A 23,064-nucleotide genomic window follows, 5' to 3' on the forward strand; every position below is an offset into this window, starting at 1 on the left:
AATGCTAGGGTTTTTATGGCAGTTCCAACCCAAATGGAAGTTCAGAAATGGTAATCATATGGACAGATGAGAGAGAAGCAGTATATACAAGATGTGCCAGGATATCCATCGTTGTGATATCTCACTCATAGATATGTGGGTTTTAAGATTTTCCTTTTGAAGTTGATCATAGCTTTTTTAAAGGCTCCTGTTCTTCTGAGGTGCTAGCAAACAAGCTCATACTGCAGGGGCTTCAGGAAACCGTAAGTAGTGTTTGACAATGTTTGTCTTTTTGACTTCCTATCCACAGTTACACACTAGTTGGCCCTGCAACCATAGAGTGCTTAGCCAGCGGCAAGTGGAGTGTGAGCCACCAGCAGTGCTTGGCAGTATCCTGTGATGAACCACCCCATGTGGAAAATGCATCACCAGAGAGTGGCCACCGTCTCTTTGGTGACATAGCTTATTACTTCTGCTTGGATGGTTACAGCCTGGCTGACAACTCTCAGCTGCTCTGCAATGCAGAAGGGAAGTGGGTGCCTCCAGAGGGCAGGGACATGCCCCACTGCATAGCTGATTTCTGTGAAAAGCCATCCACCGTCTCATATAGCATCCTAGAATCCATTAGTAAAGCCAAGTTTGCAGCTGGCTCCATCGTGAGCTTCAAGTGCATGGAAGGCTTTGTTCTGAACACTTCGGCGAAGATCGAATGCCTTCGAGGGGGCCAGTGGAATCCTTCTCCTTTGAGCATCCAGTGCATCCCCGTTCGTTGCGGAGAGCCTCCCCACATTACCAATGGTTATGCCAGTGGGTCCAACTACAGTTTTGGAGCAGTGGTGGCTTACAGCTGCAACAAGGGGTTCTACATCAAGGGAGAGAAGAAGCGGACCTGTGAGGCCACTGGCAACTGGAGTGGCACTTTGCCCACATGCCACCCAGTGTCCTGTGGAGAACCACCACAGCTTGAGAATGGCTTTATTAAGGTACAGAATGAGTTTTTTCATCTGCCTGGTACCATGGCAAACTGAATACACTGAATACACTTTCACAACTGCTGCTGTTGAGGTTTTCTTTTTTCTGTTTTACTCTCATTATAAAATTGAGAAAGCACATGAATGAATGGAATAAAAACAGGGGAAAGTGGGTGGATTTGCGGCAGAATCATATCTGAAAAGCATGGAGACTTCCATGACATTTCCTGTAATAAAGTGGGATTTCAGTTAGGAGACTCAAGATGCCCTGTGACATTCAATTGATTTCCTTAATGTCTTATTCTTCATTTATTTGGTTCACAGATAGCTTTCCAGTACCTTCTAGAGGCACTTGAACTGTTGCCAGTTCACAAGCCTTGCTCTTTTAACTGCTAGGAAAAAAAGTCTGATTTGCAATAGGTAAATCACCTTGGGATTTCTCATCTTTCAGTGTGAGAATACTTCTTTACTGAAGTCAGAATTTCCCTTTCCTTATCAAATTACATTGCAACAAAGCCTGAAGTAAAAAATCTCCTTGTGGCAGCCCAAACCAGTAACAACTGCTTAACCTGTGTTTTGCTTTGATGTACAAGGATAATATTGTGGTAAGGAAGATCAAAAACACTATTATAAAGATTGAACTTTGAATTTTTTAATCATTTTTCTACTGACCATCCCTCATCCTTCTTTAAATCTAACTACCAGATTTGCTAAAAGTTGGAAGGGGAGCAATTGGCATCCCAGTTCCTATGTGGGTTCCCAGTAGTCATAGCAACAATTTCTGTTCAGACTCTCACAGAGATATGTCCTCTAATTAATGCATATCATTCTGTTTTGTCTTCCTTATGTAGGATCACTCCTTCATATATTTTTTTACAATTAGAGAAATTTTTTAATACCTCAGTCAGAGCTCAGCCTGCATCTTTGAGGTGCTTCTCAGTTGCCTGCTCAAGGCCCTGCACCTGCGTGTATGGCATTTATAAACATCTCCTTGTAGCTGTACAGTTGAGGGCTCCAACCTTAGGTACAGCTGTAAGCTAAAGAATCATGACAACAATAGGCCATTTCATGGCAGCTTCTCCTGACCCATTTCTTTTCCATCTTCCTGTCCACGCATTTTTTGGCTTCATGGGTCAGGAAGGGAGAAAGCAGGGGAATTATTTTCTAGCTTTTGCTTTTTAAGCCTTGAATTTTCTGTTTTCTTCTGGTAGTGCTCTCAGATTTCCTGACAGCAGAGTGCATCATTTGAGGTGAGACATTCTTTGTCAGTTATTTGCCTTCATTCCTTTTCAGACATCCTTTACGGCTGCCAAGGATTCAGCTAGAAGCTAGACCAGGAGAACACAAGAAATTAAATCAGTCTCCTGATTTGCCCTAATCGTATATCTTCGTTTCAGATGTGTCCCTGTCTTGTCTGTTTTACAGGAAACAACTGGACACTTCTTTGAGAATCAGGCAAATTATCAGTGTGAGTCTGGTTACCAGATGGTTGGGAGCTCAGTGTTTATCTGCCAAGCAAATCGGCAGTGGTACAGTGAGTCACCTCCTTACTGTGCTCCCCTCAGCTGTGGAAAACCACCACCCATCCAGCATGGCTACTCCAAGGGAGAAACTTTTGATATGGGCTCCAAAGTGGAGTTTTTCTGTGATGAAGGCTATGAGCTGATTGGAGATGTTTCCTGGACATGTCAGAAGTCTGGGAAATGGAGCAAAAAGCGAAGCCCCAAGTGTGTGCCAACAAAATGTCCAGAACCACCCTTGACAGAAAATCAGCTGGTCTTGAGGGAAGTGACCTACCAAGTTGGTGTTGTACAGTTCTCCTGCAAGGAAGGTTATGTTTTGCATGGCTCCTCTGTACTAAAATGCTTGCCCTCCCAGCAGTGGAATGATTCCTTCCCCTTCTGCAAGGTTGTACAGTGTTCTGCACCTCCCTATATCCCCTTTGGTGACCCCTTGACTTCATCCCTTCATTTTGGTAGCACTGTGAAATACATCTGTGTGGATGGGTTTTTACTGAAGGGTGAGTCCACCATCAGATGCCAGGCTGATGGCTCATGGAGCTTGCCTTTGCCAGAATGTATTCCTGTGGAGTGCCCCCAGCCAGAAGAAATTCAGAACGGCATAGTTGATGTGCAGGGCCTCACCTTCCTAAGCACAGCCCTCTATACATGTAAACCAGGCTTTGAATTGCTAGGGAACACAACTGTCCTCTGCGGAGAAGATGGACAGTGGCTTGGAGGAAGGCCAGTTTGCAAACCTATTCAATGCCCAAGGCCTAAGAAGATCCTCAATGGCAAATATTCATTCACAAACTTCCATTACGGGCAGACGGTTAGGTATTTCTGTGACAGAGGTTTCCAGCTCCAAGGGGAGGAAACGCTGAGGTGCCTAGAAACAGGAGAGTGGAGTACAGAGGTTCCCTCTTGCAAAGCCATAAGTTGCCAACCCCCTCAGCCCATTGAGAATGGTTTTGTGGAGGGTGCAGATTATAGCTACGGGGCCATGGTCATTTACAGCTGTGTGCCAGGCTTCCAGCTGTCTGGCCTTGCCATGCAGACTTGTGAAGAATCGGGCTGGTCTAGCTCCACACCAGCCTGCCTTCCAACAGACTGTGGCCTGCCTCCTCACATTGACTTTGGGGAGTACGTGCAGCTGAAACATGGGGAAAGACGTTCTGACCAGGAGGGTGTCACAGAGAGTCCCTCCCTTTCTCTTACGTTGTTGGCCGACAATTTGAAAGACTTCCGAAGTTCCTTGAAGGAGGACAGTGCAATGCAGCTCACCACTTTCTTATTTGGAACTGTCATTTTATACACATGTTACTCTGGCTACGAGCTGCTAGGAAACCCTGTTCTAGCTTGCCAAGAAGATGGGGCTTGGAACGGTACTGCCCCCGCCTGTGTTTCAATAGAGTGCACCTTGTTGTCACCCCCAGAGAATGGTTTTTTACATGTCACTGAGAACACGCTCGGCAGTGCCGTGCAATACAGCTGTAGGCCAGGATTCACACTCATTGGCTCTGACACACGACTGTGTTTGCCAAGTCGGCAGTGGAGTAACACTGCTCCTTACTGCAAAGCAATCGCGTGCAATTCACCCGCCCAGCTCATGAACGGGAAGATAAGAGGGGGAAACTACACATATGGTAGTGTTGTCTACTATGAGTGTGATCCTGGTTACCAGTTAAATGGCCCCACAGAGAGGAGATGCCTAGAGAACCAGAAATGGGATGGCAATGAACCGATCTGCATTCCTGTTTCCTGCAGCCCACCACCAGTTTTGGAAAATGGTCAGGTGACTGGAGAGGAGTACACATTCCAGAAACACACAGAGTATAGCTGCAATGAAGGTTTCCTGTTAGATGGGGACAGGAGTAGAGTCTGCCTTGCAAATGGAAGCTGGAGTGGAATCACTCCAGTTTGCAGAGCTGTAACCTGCCCCATGCTCCTGCCTCTTCCCAATGGAAGAACTATTGGCTCAGATTTTAGCTTTAAGAAAGAAGTGCACTATCGCTGCAATGAAGGATATAGCCTGCAAGGAGTGTCTACGCTTACCTGCCAGAGTGATGGTACTTGGAATTCAGAAGCTCCACATTGTGAACCGGTTATTTGTGGACCCCCTGAAGACATCTCCCATGGCTTTCTGAATGGCTCAGGCTTTACCTATGGGCAGTTTGTCCAGTATGTGTGCTTCCCCAGTTATGAGCTGCATGGCAATCCTTTACGGCAATGTCTGTCCAATGGTTCCTGGAGTGGGAGCCTTCCATCTTGCCTACCCTGCCTGTGTCCTACACCACAGATTCAGAATGGGGTCGTTCTTGGTACAGATTTCAGCTGTGGGATAAGTGCTCAGTTTCAATGCCTGGAGGGCTTCAAACTGCTGGGGCCTTCAGAAGTCACCTGTGAGGCACCTGGCAAGTGGAGTTCTGGGTTTCCTCGCTGTGGGCAGATTTCCTGCGGCTCTCCACCCGTCATCCCCAACACATTTATCAATGGGAGCAGCTCTGAAGATGAGAACACCATCATCTATACCTGCTTGACAGGTTTTATCATGAAGGGGAGTCCGGAACTGACTTGTGTGGAGACTGGTGTATGGAAGAAGCCATACCCGAGCTGTGAGCTGTTAAGTTGTGGCCCACCACCACCTGTCCCAAATGCAGAGATTCTTGGGAACACTTACACCTATGGGAGTAAGGTCCAGTACAGGTAAGCATGATGCTGCTATTCTGTTTTCATAAAAAGTCGCTGAAGGAATGAAGATGAAAGGTTAATGTATCCTCAGTTAGTGCCAGTTTTCACATGCTCAGATTGACAAATCTCATGTTCCCATGCACTCTATGAAATATTATTTGGATGACTTGTGAAAACTCCAGAAAGGTATTTCAGCCTGTTGAGCCGCACTTCTCCACTGACTTTAATTTCCCATTTGCTTTCCTCATCTTCTCCTCTGAAACACTGGTCTCAACATACAGGTTTTGTTAGCAGGTAACAGCAACAGCCAGCAGGGTATGCAATTTTTCTCCCCTTTTGGCACTGTATTCATGCTTTCCATCTGTTTCAGGTGCCTGTTGTAATACACATGGGCTCATCTCTCTCTTGTCCCATTTTCTCTGCTGCAACACTGTGCTGTCAGTAAGTCAGATACTGCTGTCAGCAGTCCTTTGTCAGATACAAGAGTGAGGGTTTTTTGGTTAATGTCCTGAAGTGTGTATGCTGCAGAGCTCTTTCCTCCAACAGGAGGAATGCCTTATCAGAAGAAAGATGGTTTTCTGACAGAAAAAGCAAATAATGGAATGGGACAGAACTAGGAGATGGCAAGTGGATGAATTTAACAGTATCAGTTATTTCTATGAAGCTTTGACAAGGTGAATGGGTTACTTGTCACTGCCATTCTACAAGTGAACCCACTTGTGATAGCTCTTGGTAAAACACCATGTGGAATAGAACAAATCAGCCTTAAATGTCTAAATAAATGGCCTGAGGCTTGGTTTGTTCTTGGAAAAAAGTGAGATCATCTTTAGAATTACATGGTGTTCCCACATACTGTTTAGCTCACCAAAGACTCTCCATGCAAAAGGAGGGGCAGTGTAGGAGCTGTACTAAGGCATTCAGTACCCTTCAAGCACTAAAGCCACAGGCTCACTTCCCATTGTGATGCTGCAGCAGCATGAAGCAACCGGAGATGAAGTCTAAAGTCTCCAGCTCTTGCAACAGAATGAACCCAGTACAGACATGGTCCTTACAGGCTTACCTTGAAATAGTAGAGAAATCTCAAGGTATGCTTATTAACAACTAATGCTGAAAAATTACTGTCCTGACTTTCTAATTTATGGGTTAGCTCATTCCTAGCTGTGTCTCTGTGGTCAAGTCTTCATGCTGTGTTGCAGATGCCTGGAAGGCTACACAATGGTGACAGAGGTGGATGTATGCATTTGCCAGGAAGATGGACAGTGGTCTCCTCAAAGTATTTCCTGTTGGCCCAGGAAGTGTCCCCTCCCAGGAAATATCACTAATGTGATGGTACTTGGGAACAACTTCACTGTGAACACAAGCATCACTTTGTCATGTGTAGAAGGCTATGTTCTGGTGGGAGCAAGCACATCTACATGCAAGGTATAGGTTTTTGAGCACTGTTTTATTTTGATGGCATTATTGAATTAGGAGTCCTTCTTATAGCATAGTAACCTTTTGGCCTTTAATTGGACACAACAAAAAAATTCAAAGCGTATCCTGTAAAATATAATATGCTTACTTGTTACCCAGTAAGAACAATTATTAGTTTTCTATGTATAGACCCTCAAAACTAGAAATTAATGATTTCTTCTTCTATCAAAAGCTAATGCTGTCCTCTTGTAAAGCATTTGTGTTATCACATTTCAGGCATTAAATCATGTCTGTGATTTTAAAAAATTACATCCAAGATTTCTAATGTATTTTGAGGATTGTATACAGAGCTTTTTGTTCAGACTACCAGGCAACACACATTTGAATCCACTGCACACCTGTAGAAACTTGAATCCTCTGTATGCTAAAGAACAAACATCCTCATCAGTTCCACTGTTAATCTCTTGTTACATTAGTTGCAGACAACTTTGTCTTAAGCTTGTAAATAGACTTTTAAAGTCAGTAAGTATGCTTAAATGAGAAAAGCTAAGCATGCGTGTTTTTGCAGAGTAAGCACTTCACAAGGAAAGGTTTTCCCCTTATTTTGGGGAAGATCTGTTTGTTTCAAACATCTCTGGAAGTAGGATTAGGTATCTTTGAGAAGTATTTATTTAGGTATCAGACTTCCCTTAGCAAGTCAGGGAAGGCAGCTGAAGCACTTAGTCGTGGTGTTAGACGTTCAGCCAGGAGAGAAATACGAAACTTGAAATCAGGCAGATGTAGTTTTCTTTCTCCTAATGTGTTCCCTGAGCAATTAGGTGACCTTGTACAAATGAACTTGCTTTTCCAAGCTGCTTTTTCGCATTTTACTTTTTGTTCCTTCTGTCTTTTAAGTCTTAAGCTAAGCATTCCTGCCAAGGTTAAGATCCAGTCTATGTTGACATCTTAAAAGCGTTATTTAAATTACTGAGTTTTATTAAGAATTTCATAGATAGAATTACATTAACCACATCTGTAACCCAAGGCAATTGGATGCTTCTACTATAATTTTTCATTTTCATTTATATATGACTTAAGCATATAAAGTGGGGCCTTTACAATTCTCATTACATTCATTTTTCAGGAGACTGGTATGTGGGTGCCACCATTTTCTGATGATATCTGCATTCCTGTGTCCTGTGGAACCCCAGAGTCTCCAGAGCATGGATTCGTGGTTGGCACTAAATACAATTACAAAGATGTGTCTCTTTATAAATGTGACTCTGGCTATGAATTACAGGTAAGTAAGCTCAAATCTCCAGCACTTTAAACCTGTAGTTGTCATTTTCAGTTCCTGTATGATGGCTGTGGACTGTCTGGTCCTCATTGATGTATTCCCTTAACTGGCACAGAAGCTGGATATCTGCTGGTTTTGTTATTGCCAGTGGAATGCTCCTGGTATGACTGGAATGGTCTTGAATGACTTAAGAGTATAATTGAAGCAAATATAAGAATCCTATTCAGGGATACATGTCCAGCAGATATCTTTCAGTGTTGGGCTTTTTTTTTTAACAGAAGCCCTCTGCAAATACAGCATTATACATGCTTGTGACCATAAGTGATGGAAGAGTTAATTTCTCATGTATTGCTCCATTTACCTGGTTCTCGGGACAGAGTGAGATTGCATTCTTCCTTCCATTTCATAATCTCATAAGCATTATGTCTGCTGCATTGTGCCTTTCAGACTTAAAGCTCCTGATAAACTCCACTGCCCTCAGTTCTATGACATTGCTAGATAGTATTAAAGTGATATATCAAAGAGATTCCAGTTTGTTTAATGGCAGCTTTATTCCCTGATGGAGAATGAATCAAAGTTCTTTCCAGTGTTTTTATTATGGCTTTTATCCGTACCTGAGCTTTGGAGGAGCACTGCTTTCCTGGTATCAGGAGTCAGGCTAGCGAGTTCAGAGCTGCCTCAGGTGTGTTTTCAAAAGCTGCAGTGAATTTAGAAATGCTGAGCATGACCTCCACCATCCCCAGGTGATGGCAGTCATGAGGTGGTGAGGTGTTCTTAGGACAGAGGCCGGGTCTTAACACTGGTTTTGTGAGCACCAAGCAGAATGCAAGATATTGCTTCCTTTGTACTATCATAACACCAGTAATAAATTGAGAACTTCACACATGTGAATTCACTGAGAATTTAATTCACTCAGTCACTTGGTATAAGAATAAGAAGAATTTGGAGAATGCTTAGCTAACAATGCATTTATTTTTCATTATCTTGCCAAATATGCAATATCCCTAGGGATGGAGGTGTTGGTATTTGGACAGAAAGGTAGAGTTGCTGTTTCAAGTAATTTTTGGAGGTAATAAGCCTGTACTTTCATACAGTAGCAAGTTCTTCCAAGTTTTCTATTCCAGTTTCGCCATCTAGTGTCAATCTGTCTCCCTGCTGTTTAAGAGAAGTTCTGTTTTTTCCTTTGTGAAGCAAAATCCATTGGGTGTGATATCATACAACAGTAGTCTTACAACAACAGAAATAATGTCATTTATAGGCAAATTTAACAAATGAGCGCTTGGGATGTGTTCAAATCATCACATCACATTTATAAAACATGAGCTTGTACTGTTGTTGAAAAAATTGCTAATTAGATTTCCTGTGACTACTGGAAGGAGAAAATTTGTCATCATGCCACATGCCTGGGAACAAGAATGGTAAAACTGACAAATAAAGATGATACTTCAGGAAGAAGGACAAGAAAACTAACTGGTCCTACAAAAGTTTGATTTAGAATCACTTTGCAGGAAGTTCTACCCAAGTAGACTTGAGCTGTAGCATTTAACTTTCTCTTTACATGGGCTACATGTGAAGAGAAAAACCTCCTCACCTTGCTGGATACTAAATTTGATGGGAGAAAAGAGTTAACTAAGTAAAGCTGTTCTTTGAGTGTTTTCTTTTCTTTCACAGGGTGATGCAGAACGGACTTGCCAGGAAGACAAGCTTTGGAGTGGCACAGTGCCGGTGTGCAGAAGTACGTTCCACCTGAGTCTTATCACTTAATGTTGGTCAAGGGTGATATTACACAACAGAAAACACTAATGCATGTTTTGCTTTATAACTCATACTGTCTGCATTTACCTAAAAATTTGTGGTAAGTACCACTGTTAACAACCTGGAAGAGTTGCAGAATTACTGGTATGTGCAGGTAGTAGTGTGAAGGAAATCACCTTTCTGCCTTGCTCCTGCTGTCTGCTCTGCAGACAGCTTCCAGGTTCAAATAGTTTTGATGCTTGAGATCATGATTTTTGGGGTCACTGAGGGCCTCTGAACACATTAGTTGCCAGCAGTCACAGGTACTTAGCATCCTCAAGTGTAACTCTATTAATTCTCAAAGGTACTTCACTTCTGTGAGATGTCACTGGCTGCAGTGCCAAAATAGGAGTTTCTACGTAAATGTTTATATGGACTTCAGCTGTTGGCTGAAAGTGGCAACAGTTCCTTGAGGCTTCCTGCCAGCACAGCCACAATAGATTTTCTGTTCAGCAAGAACTGGAAACACCAAGCACGATTCTATTCTGCCACTCAGTATCAAATATCTGGCAATGACCAGACAACTGCTGTGCTCTTTCCCTATTTCTCAGAGTAAAACCTGTGGAGAAGCTGTGAACAAGACAGGCCATGTATGTTATGTTTGATTGGAAAGTATTGCTTACATTACAGGAGTATCATGTGGACCCCCAGACATGATAGAAAATGGATCTGTTCAGGGAGAGGAGTTCCTGTTTGGCAGTGAAGTTTTTTACAGCTGTGACCCTGGCTTTGAGCTACAGGGACCAAGCCGAAGGATTTGCCATGTTGACAAAAAGTGGAACCCTTCTGCCCCTATATGCATCCGTAAGTAGCAAGCAGCGCAACATGATGTCCAGGAAATTTAAGAGTGCTTTGGCTGGCTTCCTCTGTCTTCCCCTGCAGCAGGGGGGGGCTGTAAAAGGAGGAGCCAGGAGAAAAGCCAGCAGAGAAGTTATCATTGGCAGCTCCTCACTGATCTGAAGGAAGCTCCTTCTGGCACATTAAAATGGCATAGGGTCGTGCTCAGGTCAGTAGAGTGGGAGTATTCTGCGGAGCCTTGGACATCATGCTTGTCCCTGCCATGCCAAAGCTAATATATTCTGACCACTTCTGAAGACCACGACTGTGCTCCATAGGATCAAATCTTGGCTCACTGTGCAATAGAAGATGGCTAATTGTGGGAACAAGGAAAGAAGGATTTATTACTTATTTCATACAGCTTATAAATAAAATGCCAGTTATAGTCTTTACAAATAAATGATTTTCCATCTTCTCAAGGTGGTATCATAGTCCTATCCCTTGCATTCTTCTCTCTCACCTTTGATGAATTTGCCTGGTCTCCACAGTGTGGGACAAGGGGTCAAGATCCTTCTTAACTAATGTCATTTTTCTTAAGCACATCTTGAGATGATCTTCTACTGTAGGGGAGCAAAGGAGACCGCAAATGCAGCATCTGGCCTACTCAGAAATATTCCACATAGCTCTGTTGGATTGAACACCTCAGAGCTTGCAACACCTTCAGATACATTTGGGCACATTCTCATATGTCTGCAATGTGAACCCCAGGAGAAAGAACAGGGAAGGCATTGTATAACCCTTCTCCACATAATAGTTCACAGCTTCTTGCTTCCTGCCTTTCCATCAATTCAGTGTGCGAACAGAGCTGTCAGACAGTGTGTAACTGACAGACAGAATAGCCTTCATTGTGTGTATAAACCCCAAAAGTTTTCTTCTCTCCTAGAAATTACTTGTGGGCTGCATCCTTCCATAGAAAAAGCAGAGGCCATTTCTACAGGAAGCACATACAGAAGTAATGTAACCTTCGTGTGCAACTCCGGATACCATCTTGTTGGGCCCCAGAATATCACATGTCTTGCAAATGGGAGCTGGAGCAAACCCTTGCCATTGTGTGAAGGTAACTGTTCGGTTTCATGTCCTTGCGCATTCCGATCTGGGATAAGCAACAGCTCCTCCCTTATTCATGCATAACATATGATCCAGGGATTATGTTTCTAGAAACTACTCTGTAATGTAGGGTTTCTGGATTATCTGTCAGTATCAAGAAAGAACATTTTACATGTTCTGCCCTACTGACCCTGTATGAAGTCATAAATGTGTCCTCTCTTCCCCATCACTGACACATTTTACTGACCTGAAAAAACATAAGGCTGCGGCTTTTCACCATTACTGGGAGGAGCTCCTTCTCTGGCTTGGCTGCATTTCCTTCCCTGGGCTACTGAACTCTCCCTTAATGTTCTTCATGACTTATTAGTCTGTGGCTGCTTTAAACATATTGTATGACTAATTTAGGAATTGTTGGAAATCCGGGTCTAATGTCAAGCTGAATTAATGAGACCTCTGTCTTTGCAGAGACCAGATGTAAAGTTCCAGTTTCCTTGATGAACGGGAAGGCAATTTATGAAAACAATACAGTTGGCAGTACAGTAACATATCTCTGTGAGAGGGGATACAGCTTGGAAGGAGAATCTGCAGCAGAGTGCACAAGAGATGGAAGATGGAGTAATCCCTTACCTCTCTGTAAACGTATGTGTTCACTTTGTAATGGAAAAGGGGTCTTCATTTGTAAGCATTACAGGCTACTCTTCCTTTAAACTGACAGTAAATCAAAGCAACTTTTACAGATCTTTGTGGAAATGCAGTGTAATTTTGTTCTGGACCAGCCATGAGCAGCATTTATTCTTGTAGTTTAAAAAATAGGTTGGGCCTAAATTGGGAGATTAGTTGGTGTGCATCCCATTTTTGCAGAGGAACAAAGGGAACACCTTCTATTTCTATTGCTTTTCATATGATTTGGTTTTGAAATCCACAGAAACTGTTCTGAAGTGTTCTCTTCCTTCCATCCCTTTTTCTTCCCTTCTCCTTTTCCCTCACACCCTTTCTTTGAACAGCAAACCCTTGTCCTGTGCCTTTCATAATCCCAGAGAATGCCCTTCTGTCCGAGGTGGATTTTTATGTTGGTCAGAATGTATCCATCAGGTGCAGGGAAGGCTACCAGCTGAAAGGGCAGTCTGTGATCACCTGTAATGCTGATGAGACCTGGACTCCAGCAACAGCTAAGTGTGAAAGTAAGTACAAGACATGCAGTTCCGCAGGGGTTGGTACTTTCCAGAGAGTTTGTGACCACAGCTGTATCACACAGGAGCTTGGCAACACAGACCTGTCAGGAGAGCTCTCCACCCAGATGCAGGCATTCTGGAAAAAGCTTTTGTCTACCATTGCCCTATTGAGAGATGAGTCACTCTGAGAGATCCAGGCACATAAAGATTACCTAAGAAGCTCTATGGAAGAGTTATGTTTTCTTTCTTTGCAACAGAGTTATTTCTTTAAAAGGATCCAGACTACATCTGTGTGGGTTGGTGCCCCAAGAGCATTCATCCTACTATCTACTAGGCCCTTCTGTAAATTTCTTCTCAATTTACCTTTTGCAAGCCCTGGAGCTAGGATTTGTTGTTGGATACCATAAATATCCTAAGAATGATTCCTGGGAGATTATGAGTGACGAGACAAGAGTTGTAGCGAAGGTGCTGCCTTTTATTTTATTTACTGATACTGACAGAAGACATCGTGTCCTTTTGCAAGCACGTCTGAAAGTCTTTTGGCTTCTTGCAGGCAATATTGTTTAGATTTGTGGAATCATAGAATGGTCTGTGTTGGAAGGGACCTTAATGATCATCTAGTTCCAACTCCCCTGCCGTGAGCGAGGGTGCTGTTCACTAGATCAGGTTGCTCAGGGCCCCATGCAACCTGGCCTTCAACACTTTCAGGGGTGAGGCATCCAGAGCTTCTCAGGGCAACTTGTTGCAGTGCTTCACAACCCTCTGAGTAAATAATTTCTTCCTAACATCTAATGTAAACCTGCCCTCTTTCAGTTTTAAAGCGTTGCCCCTTGTCCCATATCTATCTGCATTTGCAGAAAGTCCCTCTCCCTCGATTTTTATGATTCCTTAAGATACGGGAAGGCTGCAATGAGGTCTCTCTGAAGCCTTCTCTTAGCCATGCTGAATAACCCCAGCACCCTCAGCCTGTCCTCATAGGAGAGATGGTCCATCCCTCTCATCATCTTCTTGGCCCTCTTCTGGACCCGCTCTAAGAAGTCAATGTCTTTCTTATGCTGAGGACCCCAGACCTGGACTCTGCTCCAGATGGGGTCTCACAAGGCCAGAGTAGAGTGAGATAATCACCTCCCTTGATCTGCTGGCCACTCCTCTAGTCATGCAGCCTGGGATACAATTGGCTTTCTGGGCTGCAAGTGCACACTGCTGGCTCATGTCCAACTTCTCATCCATGAGAACCCCAAAGTCCTTCTCCACAAGACTGCCCTTGATGACTTCTTCTCTCGGTCTGTGAGGGAAAGCACGTGCAGTGCTTTGCACTTGGACTTGTTGAACTTCATGGGGTTGTCATGGGCCCACTTCTCGAGTTTGTCCAGGTCCCTGGACACCCTTTTACTGATTTATCATCACAGGTGTGTCTCTGGCTCCTGCCCTGGACAGCATTGTGTCCAGGTTTAGAAACTGTATCATGTAGGCATTGCAGCTCACCTACCTGTGGATTATTTCTTTTGTTTAGAGATATCTTGCGGTCCCCCAACTCACATAGAGAATGCTCTGATTCGTGGTAGCTTCTATCAGTATGGAGACATGATCACCTATTCATGCTACAGTGGGTACATGCTGGAGGGGCCCCTGCGGAGCATTTGCTTAGAAAATGGAACATGGACAACACCACCTACCTGCAAAGGTAAGCCTTTTTTAATGAATAGAAGCATATTTTAACTTTCCGTAAGCACAGAGCTTAGCTGCAATAAAAATCAGATTGAAATTTTTGCTAGTTTCAGTGCAGTCATAGTTTCACTCGGGGCATTTAAAGTCCAGGTTGTTGCTTTATTTCCAAGTGAGAGAGGGCTTCTACAGTTTTGCTCTTAGTCCATGGTAATCTTATAGTTTCTTTCACTACAGTATTGTATCACAGAGGGAGGATCTTTTATACTGTCATCATTTGTAAGAAAATGACAGAATCAGCCATCTTTTTGACAAGCTGAGCTGTTTCAGATAAGCGCTGCCAGTCAGTTTTTCCACAGTCAAAAATCAAGCACTGCAGAAAACAAAATAGAACAAATGGGTGCTTAGTCCCTCACTAAAGTGTGACAGCTCTAAAAATTGATTTGCAATAAAACGAAGACAGATTGATACAGCTCACTAAATAATACACACTAAGTACTGATAGAAAATCCATGAGTTTAACAAAATACCAAAAACAATGTCTAGCCTGTCTACCCTTGACATACCAGCAGGTATATGTAATCTTTTGGTCTATTGAGCTAAAACATTCACTTGTTTAAGTTACAGAATTAACTCTTCAGTACAGAAGATTCAAATAAATAAAAAGTTTTGAACACAAAATGGGGGAAACAAACACAAAACATATGAGACAATAAACGCAACACTTAAAAATAGATATAAGCGTATTCAAATACTAACTTAAAACCATGGAGAAGGTGTAGCAAAAGGGTTCCGGGCTTATAGGGCATTGGTGGAAGAGATATTGCCATCTACCATATCCAAATCAGAAGCTTGACTAGCCTTCTGCTGATGAGTTAGCTCCACCATGGAGTCTTTTTGGGGAACAGCCACCATATGGCAAACTGACCTTTAGGTATTTTGTTTAGAAAGCAAAAAACCTTAGGACACATCAGTAGCCAGTCACAAGAAGCCCCATTCTCTAGGCTTGAGAACTCACACAGAAGAGAAAAGGTTCCAGGACCCTCACCTGGGAACAGTGGAGCCATTATCCGAGTTGTCAGTTTTGTATCTCCTCCTGCAAGTCTCAGCTCCCCATGTCAAAATAGAAGCAACAATTCTTCCTCCCTCAGTGATTTTCTGTTTAGGTCAGAAGCCCTTTGGAGGTGGAGGATTCTATACTGTGCTAAGCCTGACTAATCAAGAACCCCTCGTCAGTTTCTTTTTTTTTGTACAAATTCTGACAGCAAAATGTTATGAATGCTAAGACCTAAGCTAATTGAGTTGCCCTACTCCTATGAAAGCAGGCACTCTGTTAAAATTCTGTATCTGATTATGCCTAAAAATCACTGATCAGTAGACCATTTTGAGGAGACCCAGAGCCAAAGAAGTGGGCTTGTAACTCCTGAACATTTCAGGAATCGAGAAGCTGCTCCTGGAAAACTGTTTTCTCTTGTTTTTGTAAACAGGGCTTGCCATTGCCATTAAGAATCACCCACTGAGTAGCCAAGTAGAGAAGATCTACAGTAAAAACACTAGAGTTATTTCAGATGTCATGAGGTATCCAAAAGTCCTGTTAGAAATTTACATTCTCAAAGCACCAGGCCATTTTTTAAAAGTTTGTCAAGTTTGAAAAGTATGTCTTAATTTCTTTCTAAACTGTGATGGCTACAGAATTCAAGGGATCTCTGCATAATAGCTACTCTGCCTAAGATAGAATTCACTAGCAAAATTATTTGGATATTATCTCTTTAAGATTGTGGCACTTCAGATTCTTCAACTGCCCCTTTATTATCGCCAGCATTACTTTTTGTTTTTATTTAATATCTATTAGTTACACAGAACCCACCTACGTTATGCCAAGGAATGTAATTTTGTGCTAAGAGAGGTTCTTGACAGTGGGTATCAACAACCAAGAAGGGCTGATCTGCAAAGCATTGTCCTGTTTGCAGTAGTGTGAAGTCTACTTGGGCTGTTCAGAGAAATATGTATTAGGGAAAATTATTTCAAACAAAGTGATGAGGTGGATAGAAGATGAGGGTGGAAAACAAAGCAGAATAACCTGTGTATTAAGGGAGGGGAATAACAATTTGCCCCCTCTTTTCACCTGAAAGGGGAACTAAAAAGAACTAAAGGGGGGAACTAAAAAGAACTAAAAGTGTTTCTGAGAGGACTGTCCTGCATTTTCATGACACATGGCAAAATAATCTTTCAACTGCTTTTTAGTTCATGTGAGTGATTTGCCTAACAAAAGTCCTACAGGACCCAAGCCTTTGTGGTCTACATCAGAAGCAACATGAAAGCGCTCTTTGTAATGACTCATGCTGCATTTCTTGTTTATGGCTGTATGAGTTGATTATTAATGTGTCCTGAGCCTGCTTGGAATGTTCTGTCCTGGTTGAACAGGTTAGTTAACATAAATATTATAATTAAAAGCAGACTTCGTTAACTTCTTTGGAAAGGCTCTCACCACAGCTGCACTTGCCTGAATCACCACTGGTTAGAGGTTGCAGGCCAGATTCTGATCTGAGTTTCAGGGGTGGAAGTATTAGCCTGGATCTCCTGATTGTAAATACCTGCAGGACTCAGCAGGCTGCACAGATGCACACAGCTTACCTGACTCCAGTTTTTTCTTTCTGAAGTGCTCTAGAATCTGTCTTGTCTGTTTGCCCTCTGCAAACATCTTGCTGACCAGGAGTGGTCAGTGTGGAGCTGCCAACCAAAAAGTTCATACCCCATCAGCAAACAAGAGCATTATGAGAGGGAAGCTGAGGCCTGGAGGAAATTGTTAACTTGCAGGGAATCTTTTTGGCAAAGCTGAGAACAGATAAGAGAACTTTTTTCCCCATTCTTACCCATGTTTGTCTTGCAGCAGTGCAATGCTTCTGTGTCCTGTGAAGATAACTCACAGGCATGGACTTACAAGGAGATCTCAAAAGATTGATACCATGGATGTGAGATCTACTGCCAGTAACTGAAGTCACAATTCATGGTTCCTATTCTCTCCACAGCACATCAGGACTGCATTTGCCCTGCTTGCTTTTACAATAGCCAAAAAAAAGATAATGAGATCCCAGCTTAACTTCCGGTCCTGTGCCTTTCTCTAGTCTTGTCTGTCGAGTTAAGAATAATCCCCACAGCTACAGACAAATAGTCCAGACAAATAGTCTCTGCTTGCCTTAATTGATGTATAACAAGTGCACACCTAGGGATGATACTGTCTCATTCAGTTTCACAACCAGGACCTCAGCAGAAATCCAGGAATAGCCTATCTCTGCCTGAGATCCTGGATTGCGCAGTGGCATGGAGTTTCTGTAATTCATAAAAATTTCTGTACAGCAGTTTCTGTAACTCTTGGAATATTTGCATCTTCTCCATTGACAGAGAGAGAAAATACATTTTAGAGACCGTTTTTCCTGGGCTTTGCATTTATTGTGGGATATAATTTCTACACAAATCTTTTATCTCATAACCCTTTATACATTCATGGGATATTGTTTAAGTGGTGTGGATCACACAAAGCTTTAAGTGGTGTTTCATTGCACAAAAGAAATCTGTTTGGCACATTATTCTGCTTTAGTCAACACCCAGCGACAAGCTGTCTGTGTAGTAATAGATATTTTTACAAAAAAAATTTTCAAAATCACCGTTAAGATATTGCAACTTCTGCTAACCTACCAGAGCCCAAGGTCTCTTCCCATTCTCATTATCAGCTGACACTTGATGGGAAGGCTCTTGAGATTGAAAAGTAAAATGGCAGAGCTTTGGCCTCATTTCAACAAAATCCAAGATGTAGCTTGTAGCTTGGCATGGCTTAGGTCCAAGAGTAACTCAAGTTTGGCTCTATGAGGAGAAGATTTGCATTTTTTCCAGTGTGAATTTCAGATCTGAACAGTGTTTCAGTGTGCTAATCCACTGTCTGTATTTAATACTAATACTGAACGTGATCTGAAACACTCAAAGCCTAAATGCATATTTTGCTCACCTAGTAACTAATTAAAGATATGATGCAATTAGCAGTTCAGATTGAGTTTCCTGAGATTACTCTGTGCTCATAACTACCACTAATTAGATGTCAGTCTGATTACTTATTTGTTCTGTAGCATCATCTTGAAGCCACAGTTTTTGATCTTCATAGTATGTACACCAGCACAAAAAGGATTGTACTTCCTCCAATGATCTTTATGTCTAACATGTTTGTACATAGCTTGTCACCTGATTTTGTAAAGTAGTCCTGGTTTCCCTGGATATGTGAGCCAAGATACGGTGAAATGTTATAGAAAAGATGATGAAGTCCAAAGTCTGTTCCATCCAGGCAGCCTACTAGGCTATCATGATGGAGTCCACCCCAGATTCCTCACTTTTATGATCATGTGCTTATTAATAGGTATGCAAGCCAAGCAGTCACACTTCGGGTTCCAGCATTAAACACTTACTGTGCCACTGCTGCACCCGTTTTGGTCACTTCTCATTATGCTGGATGATAGTGCAATAAAAATTGCTTGTTCTGCTACAGTGTTTAATTTTACTTTCAACAAGCCTTATATTATGCCAGATAGCATTATCTTGGTGTTTCATACCAAAGTCAGAAGAAAGCGTGATTCTATTCTAGAGTTAAATTAGAAGGCATGGGGGGAGGGGAGAGGAGGGTAATAGTTTTTTATGAGATAGGATATTTTTCTTGTTTTACAAAGATTAGTGGGGAAAGCAGATAAAGCGTAGCATCAGCCTTGAAACATTGTCTAAGTAATTCACCCAATTTTGCTAAAAACATCTACGTTTGCATTCTTGTCTTGGACAATTTTTGATTGTCTCAGTGGTCCCCACACTCTGGCTTACAGTACCTAATCAGACACACAGAGACAGAAGTAGCCCTTGAAATCAAAATCAAATAATGCTTCTTTGGGAAATGCAAATGCACTTGTTTTGCTCTGCTCTAAGCTTTACAACTGCAAAGATCTGTGCAAGATGCTGAATGACTAAGCTTCTAATTCACCGTGTTGCGTTTGTGGTGAAATTGTATTGTTTTCAGCTGTCTGCCGGTTCCCGTGTCAGAATGGTGGCGTCTGTGAGCGACCAAACGCCTGCTCGTGCCCAGATGGCTGGATGGGTCGTCTCTGTGAGGAGCGTACGTATATCATCCCTAAGTGTAATTTTAAGGATGTTGTAGGTAAGACAAGTGAATTCAGTGCAGTGAACCAGCTGGAAAAAAATAAAGGCGTAAGAGCCGAAACCGGAAAAATCATTACTATATTCTCCTTGACAAATGAAAGAAAGAGAAACTGGTGGCTTGCTTCCATCCCTTGACATCTCCAAACCAAAATAAGCACTTTTTTAATTGATGTGATTTTGTTTGTGGGTGCTCTTTCACTATGGTTGAAGAACAGATTGCTTCAGTTTTCCAAAGTCTGTTTTTAGTAGCAATACATGATAGTTTTGGGGAACAGGGACAAGAATGAAAGAGATGTGAGTGTTCTACTGATTGCTGCATTACTCTCTTGGCTTCTTTTTCTATCAGTCTGTGATTCTGAATCTGATCATTAATGTTCAAATAATGCAACATGTCCCCTTTTCCACACTGTCCTTCCTGGTCTGTGTACCTGTACCCTACAAATTCTGGGCTGGCTTTTCATGTCATGGTTAGAGAAGTGGATCTGTTCTGGCTAAAAGAGTAAAATCTGACTTAGCTCTGTCAAAGATTCCCTGAGTGACATTGGGAATACCAGTTTGAGCCATGTTTCCCATTTTCTTCATGGTGGTCTTAGCACAAGGAATTTGGGAGGTTTAGCCCTTTCGTGTTGGCATAGCTGCTGCATTAGAAGCCTTATTGCTGTACATATAGTAAGGTATGGGTCTCTGTGGATAAAAAGGGAAAGTACCCTTACTGTGTGTAGTATTTGGTATGACCCTGACATAAAGCTTTAGCATATCTAAGAACATCTGCAGCAGGGTTGGTGTCACTGTCCCTGACTCTGAGTATACATGGAGACCTACAAAAACATGTGCAGATTCTCGTGTAGTTCTTGGAGAAGAATGTGGTTCAAGGATTTAAGATGTATCACATCTTAAAATGGTCCTCTGAATCTGCCTCTGAAGTTTTCAAGTCTTCTCTGTGGCAGTGTCAGTTCCACATGGCACAAAATACAGGTATGATATGATACAGGTAGATACAGAATGAGGAGAAGATGTTCACCAAGTTTTGTCTTTCTACAGTTACAGAAACTCCAGCTATGTGGTGCATTCACACAGCCCCTCTTTTTCTGTGCCTGTGTTGTCTGTCAGTATCACCATAGCCACACATGCAAGCTCAGCCCTGCATGTTTCAGTTTCAGCAGAAGAGGATTGAGACTTGTCTGACAAAACTGTGTTTGGTATCCCACAATTGAGTTTATTAGCTTACCATCAGTAGTGATGCTTGAAGCATTCTCCAGGACTAGAGGGCAAATTTTTTGTCCCAGTTATTTTGATCTGTTGTCCCAACTCAGACCTTGACAGCTGATTAACCAACATCACACTTCATGCAGGTACAGGTGCTAGCTCTCTTCTAGTTTTTACTTTGGCATGGGCAATTAAGAGAAGGGAAGAGAATTCCTACAACTGGTTAGTGCCACCTCAATTTTGCAGCATTGCTTGTCAAGCAAGGTGTACCAGTGAACAGATAAGATAGGTTTAGTCTTTGGTGTTGAGTTCTGGAAGTCAAAGGGATTTTGAGCACTGATCTCTTAGGACAAGGCCACAGTGAGTTCTGACAGAATTCAGTCATCTTGTAATTCACAGTAAATTTCACAGAAAACAAGATAGATTAATCTTCCTGAGAGAGTCCTGACCACTCTAAAAAAATACACAGAGCACTACTAGTTTAATAACTCATACAAGTATGTCTCGGTGATACAGGTTAGTCCTGTGAGCTCCATGGGAGTTCGCTATTATTTTCTTGTCCAGGCTGACTGCATCTGCTCAGCTGGTCCTCTGCTGTGCAGCAGAAGAGGAAGAACTCTGCATCAGTGCTCTGCAGCTCCCACCCACCCTCCCAGTATAAAACTCTACTGAAAGTGCCACTCAAGGATCCAAATTTGAGACCCAGCTCAACTCTTGCTCTTAGTAGAGCATTTTCACACAAGTACTTCATTCATTTAGGGTATTGGAGATGATAGTTTTGTGAAGGTACTTAAATCATAAACACATTGAACAGTTTTGCAGATGTGCTCACAGGAGCAGCATAGCTTGATTGGTGCTCAGTCCAGAGGCCATCAGCTGCTTGGTATATACTTTGTTTTTTCCCTGGAGCTTCCAGCTATAGCCTGTTTCACCCAAAATGCCTTATGTCAAAGCCATCTTTCCCTGGGGATCTTGTGGTGTCACCTGTCTCAGCACATTTTCACTGGCCCAGACCAAGTGCTTTTCTGTGGGCAAGGCATAGATTAACTTGTTTTGGATATTACATTGTGGGAGCCCAGAGAATCCTAACTGATTTTGTTTGCCACCATCACAGAAGTGGGCAATGTCTATGGATATTACAAGAGAGAAACAAGCAAACAGCCCTGGCTCATTTCCTGTGAACACAGAGCCTAGAAGCATCTGAAGGACTCTAGCAATTTCCCCACTCTGTCCATTTCTTTGTCATTACTCTTTCTCATATCTGGTTGCCATGCCAGACATATTTACTTCTGCCTTGTGGGTAGATCGTGCTCAACTCTACTGATACTGCATGCAAACACTTTGAGGGGTAGTACAGTCTCTAATTAAACATAAGTTGTTTTCTCGAACACTTTGTTCTTTATTTTCATGGGAGGTAATTCTGTCTCTTCTCCTTAGCAATATGTATTCTGCCATGTCTCAATGGAGGTCGCTGTGTGGCCCCTTACCAGTGTGACTGCCCCCTTGGATGGACTGGATCACGCTGCCATATGGGTAAAACTTTTTACCGTGTTTTTTTTTTGCTTTTTGTAACTCTACTAGCAATAATTAGCACAGTTCACTAAGGACTTACAGAACTCCCAAGCTTCTTACAGGAAAACCCAGGCCTGCAATAACATTCCTGGAGGATTTGCTGTCCCCAGCTGTAAACTACTTTCTAGGAAGTCCCTGATGATTCTTTAAAATGCTCAGAAAATCTTGCTTCCAAAAAGGACAGATAGCATTCACAAGCAGTGCAGACAGCAGAGGATTTCCAAGAAAAAGAATAAAACTAGACTGTCCATTCCAAAATGTATTTGAATTTCATTTTCATCTTCAGCACATACAGGTCACCATTAAACTCACAGACAAGCTGCAGATACTACAGAGGTTTTTCACCACATAGCTGTCTGGTTTGGTGGATTCCCACTTATTGCCTGAGTACTGATCCAGGGAATAGAGCACAGCAAAGCAAGGATTTGAGGGTGGTTCAGTTTAATGGGTACTTGGTACCTAGGTACTTTACTTTAGGTATCATCTAAGTTCTCTGAACAAATTTAACATGTGCTGCATTTTACTAGAGATCTTCCTTGCACCTAAACCAAGTCTGAAGGGCATGGAACACACCGAAATAGTGAAGGGTAGCGAGAGGAGTGATTCTAGGGTCCAGATTTGTGCCCTAGCAAGTCAGCTTCTGTGAGATGAGGCTGACTGCAATTATGGATAATATTTGAACTCAAGTTTGGAATATGTGGTTCCATATCAAGACTGAACAAGTGTCAGTTTTTAAAACATTTGTGCCTGTG

At 42.5% G+C, this 23,064-nt stretch overlaps 1 protein-coding gene and 1 long non-coding RNA gene across 2 annotated transcripts in view; one reads left to right on the forward strand and one right to left on the reverse strand.

Moving 5' to 3' along the window:
- SVEP1 (sushi, von Willebrand factor type A, EGF and pentraxin domain containing 1) overlaps positions 1-23,064 on the forward strand; it is a 122,892-nt gene that overhangs the window by 93,615 nt on the left and 6,213 nt on the right. The window contains exons 37-48 of the mRNA XM_051789247.1: positions 290-962; positions 2,376-5,155; positions 6,337-6,562; positions 7,677-7,832; positions 9,501-9,564; positions 10,254-10,427; positions 11,344-11,517; positions 11,973-12,146; positions 12,512-12,688; positions 14,193-14,363; positions 19,395-19,490; positions 22,178-22,273. Coding sequence (XP_051645207.1) covers positions 290-962; positions 2,376-5,155; positions 6,337-6,562; positions 7,677-7,832; positions 9,501-9,564; positions 10,254-10,427; positions 11,344-11,517; positions 11,973-12,146; positions 12,512-12,688; positions 14,193-14,363; positions 19,395-19,490; positions 22,178-22,273 — 4,961 coding nt within the window. The remainder of the gene's footprint in view (positions 1-289; positions 963-2,375; positions 5,156-6,336; positions 6,563-7,676; positions 7,833-9,500; positions 9,565-10,253; positions 10,428-11,343; positions 11,518-11,972; positions 12,147-12,511; positions 12,689-14,192; positions 14,364-19,394; positions 19,491-22,177; positions 22,274-23,064) is intronic.
- On the reverse strand, positions 14,374-18,754 carry LOC127471857 (uncharacterized). The gene is made up of 3 exons (XR_007904779.1): positions 17,218-18,754; positions 16,979-17,074; positions 14,374-14,717 (listed from the first exon to the last, which is right to left on the reverse strand). It is a non-coding gene; the product is annotated as an uncharacterized LOC127471857 (long non-coding RNA).

The sequence above is a fragment of the Manacus candei genome, unplaced genomic scaffold (assembly GCF_025592945.1).
Source record: "Manacus candei isolate 608988 ecotype Guabito, Panama unplaced genomic scaffold, ASM2559294v1 h1tg000027l, whole genome shotgun sequence".
NCBI lineage: Eukaryota > Metazoa > Chordata > Aves > Passeriformes > Pipridae > Manacus > Manacus candei.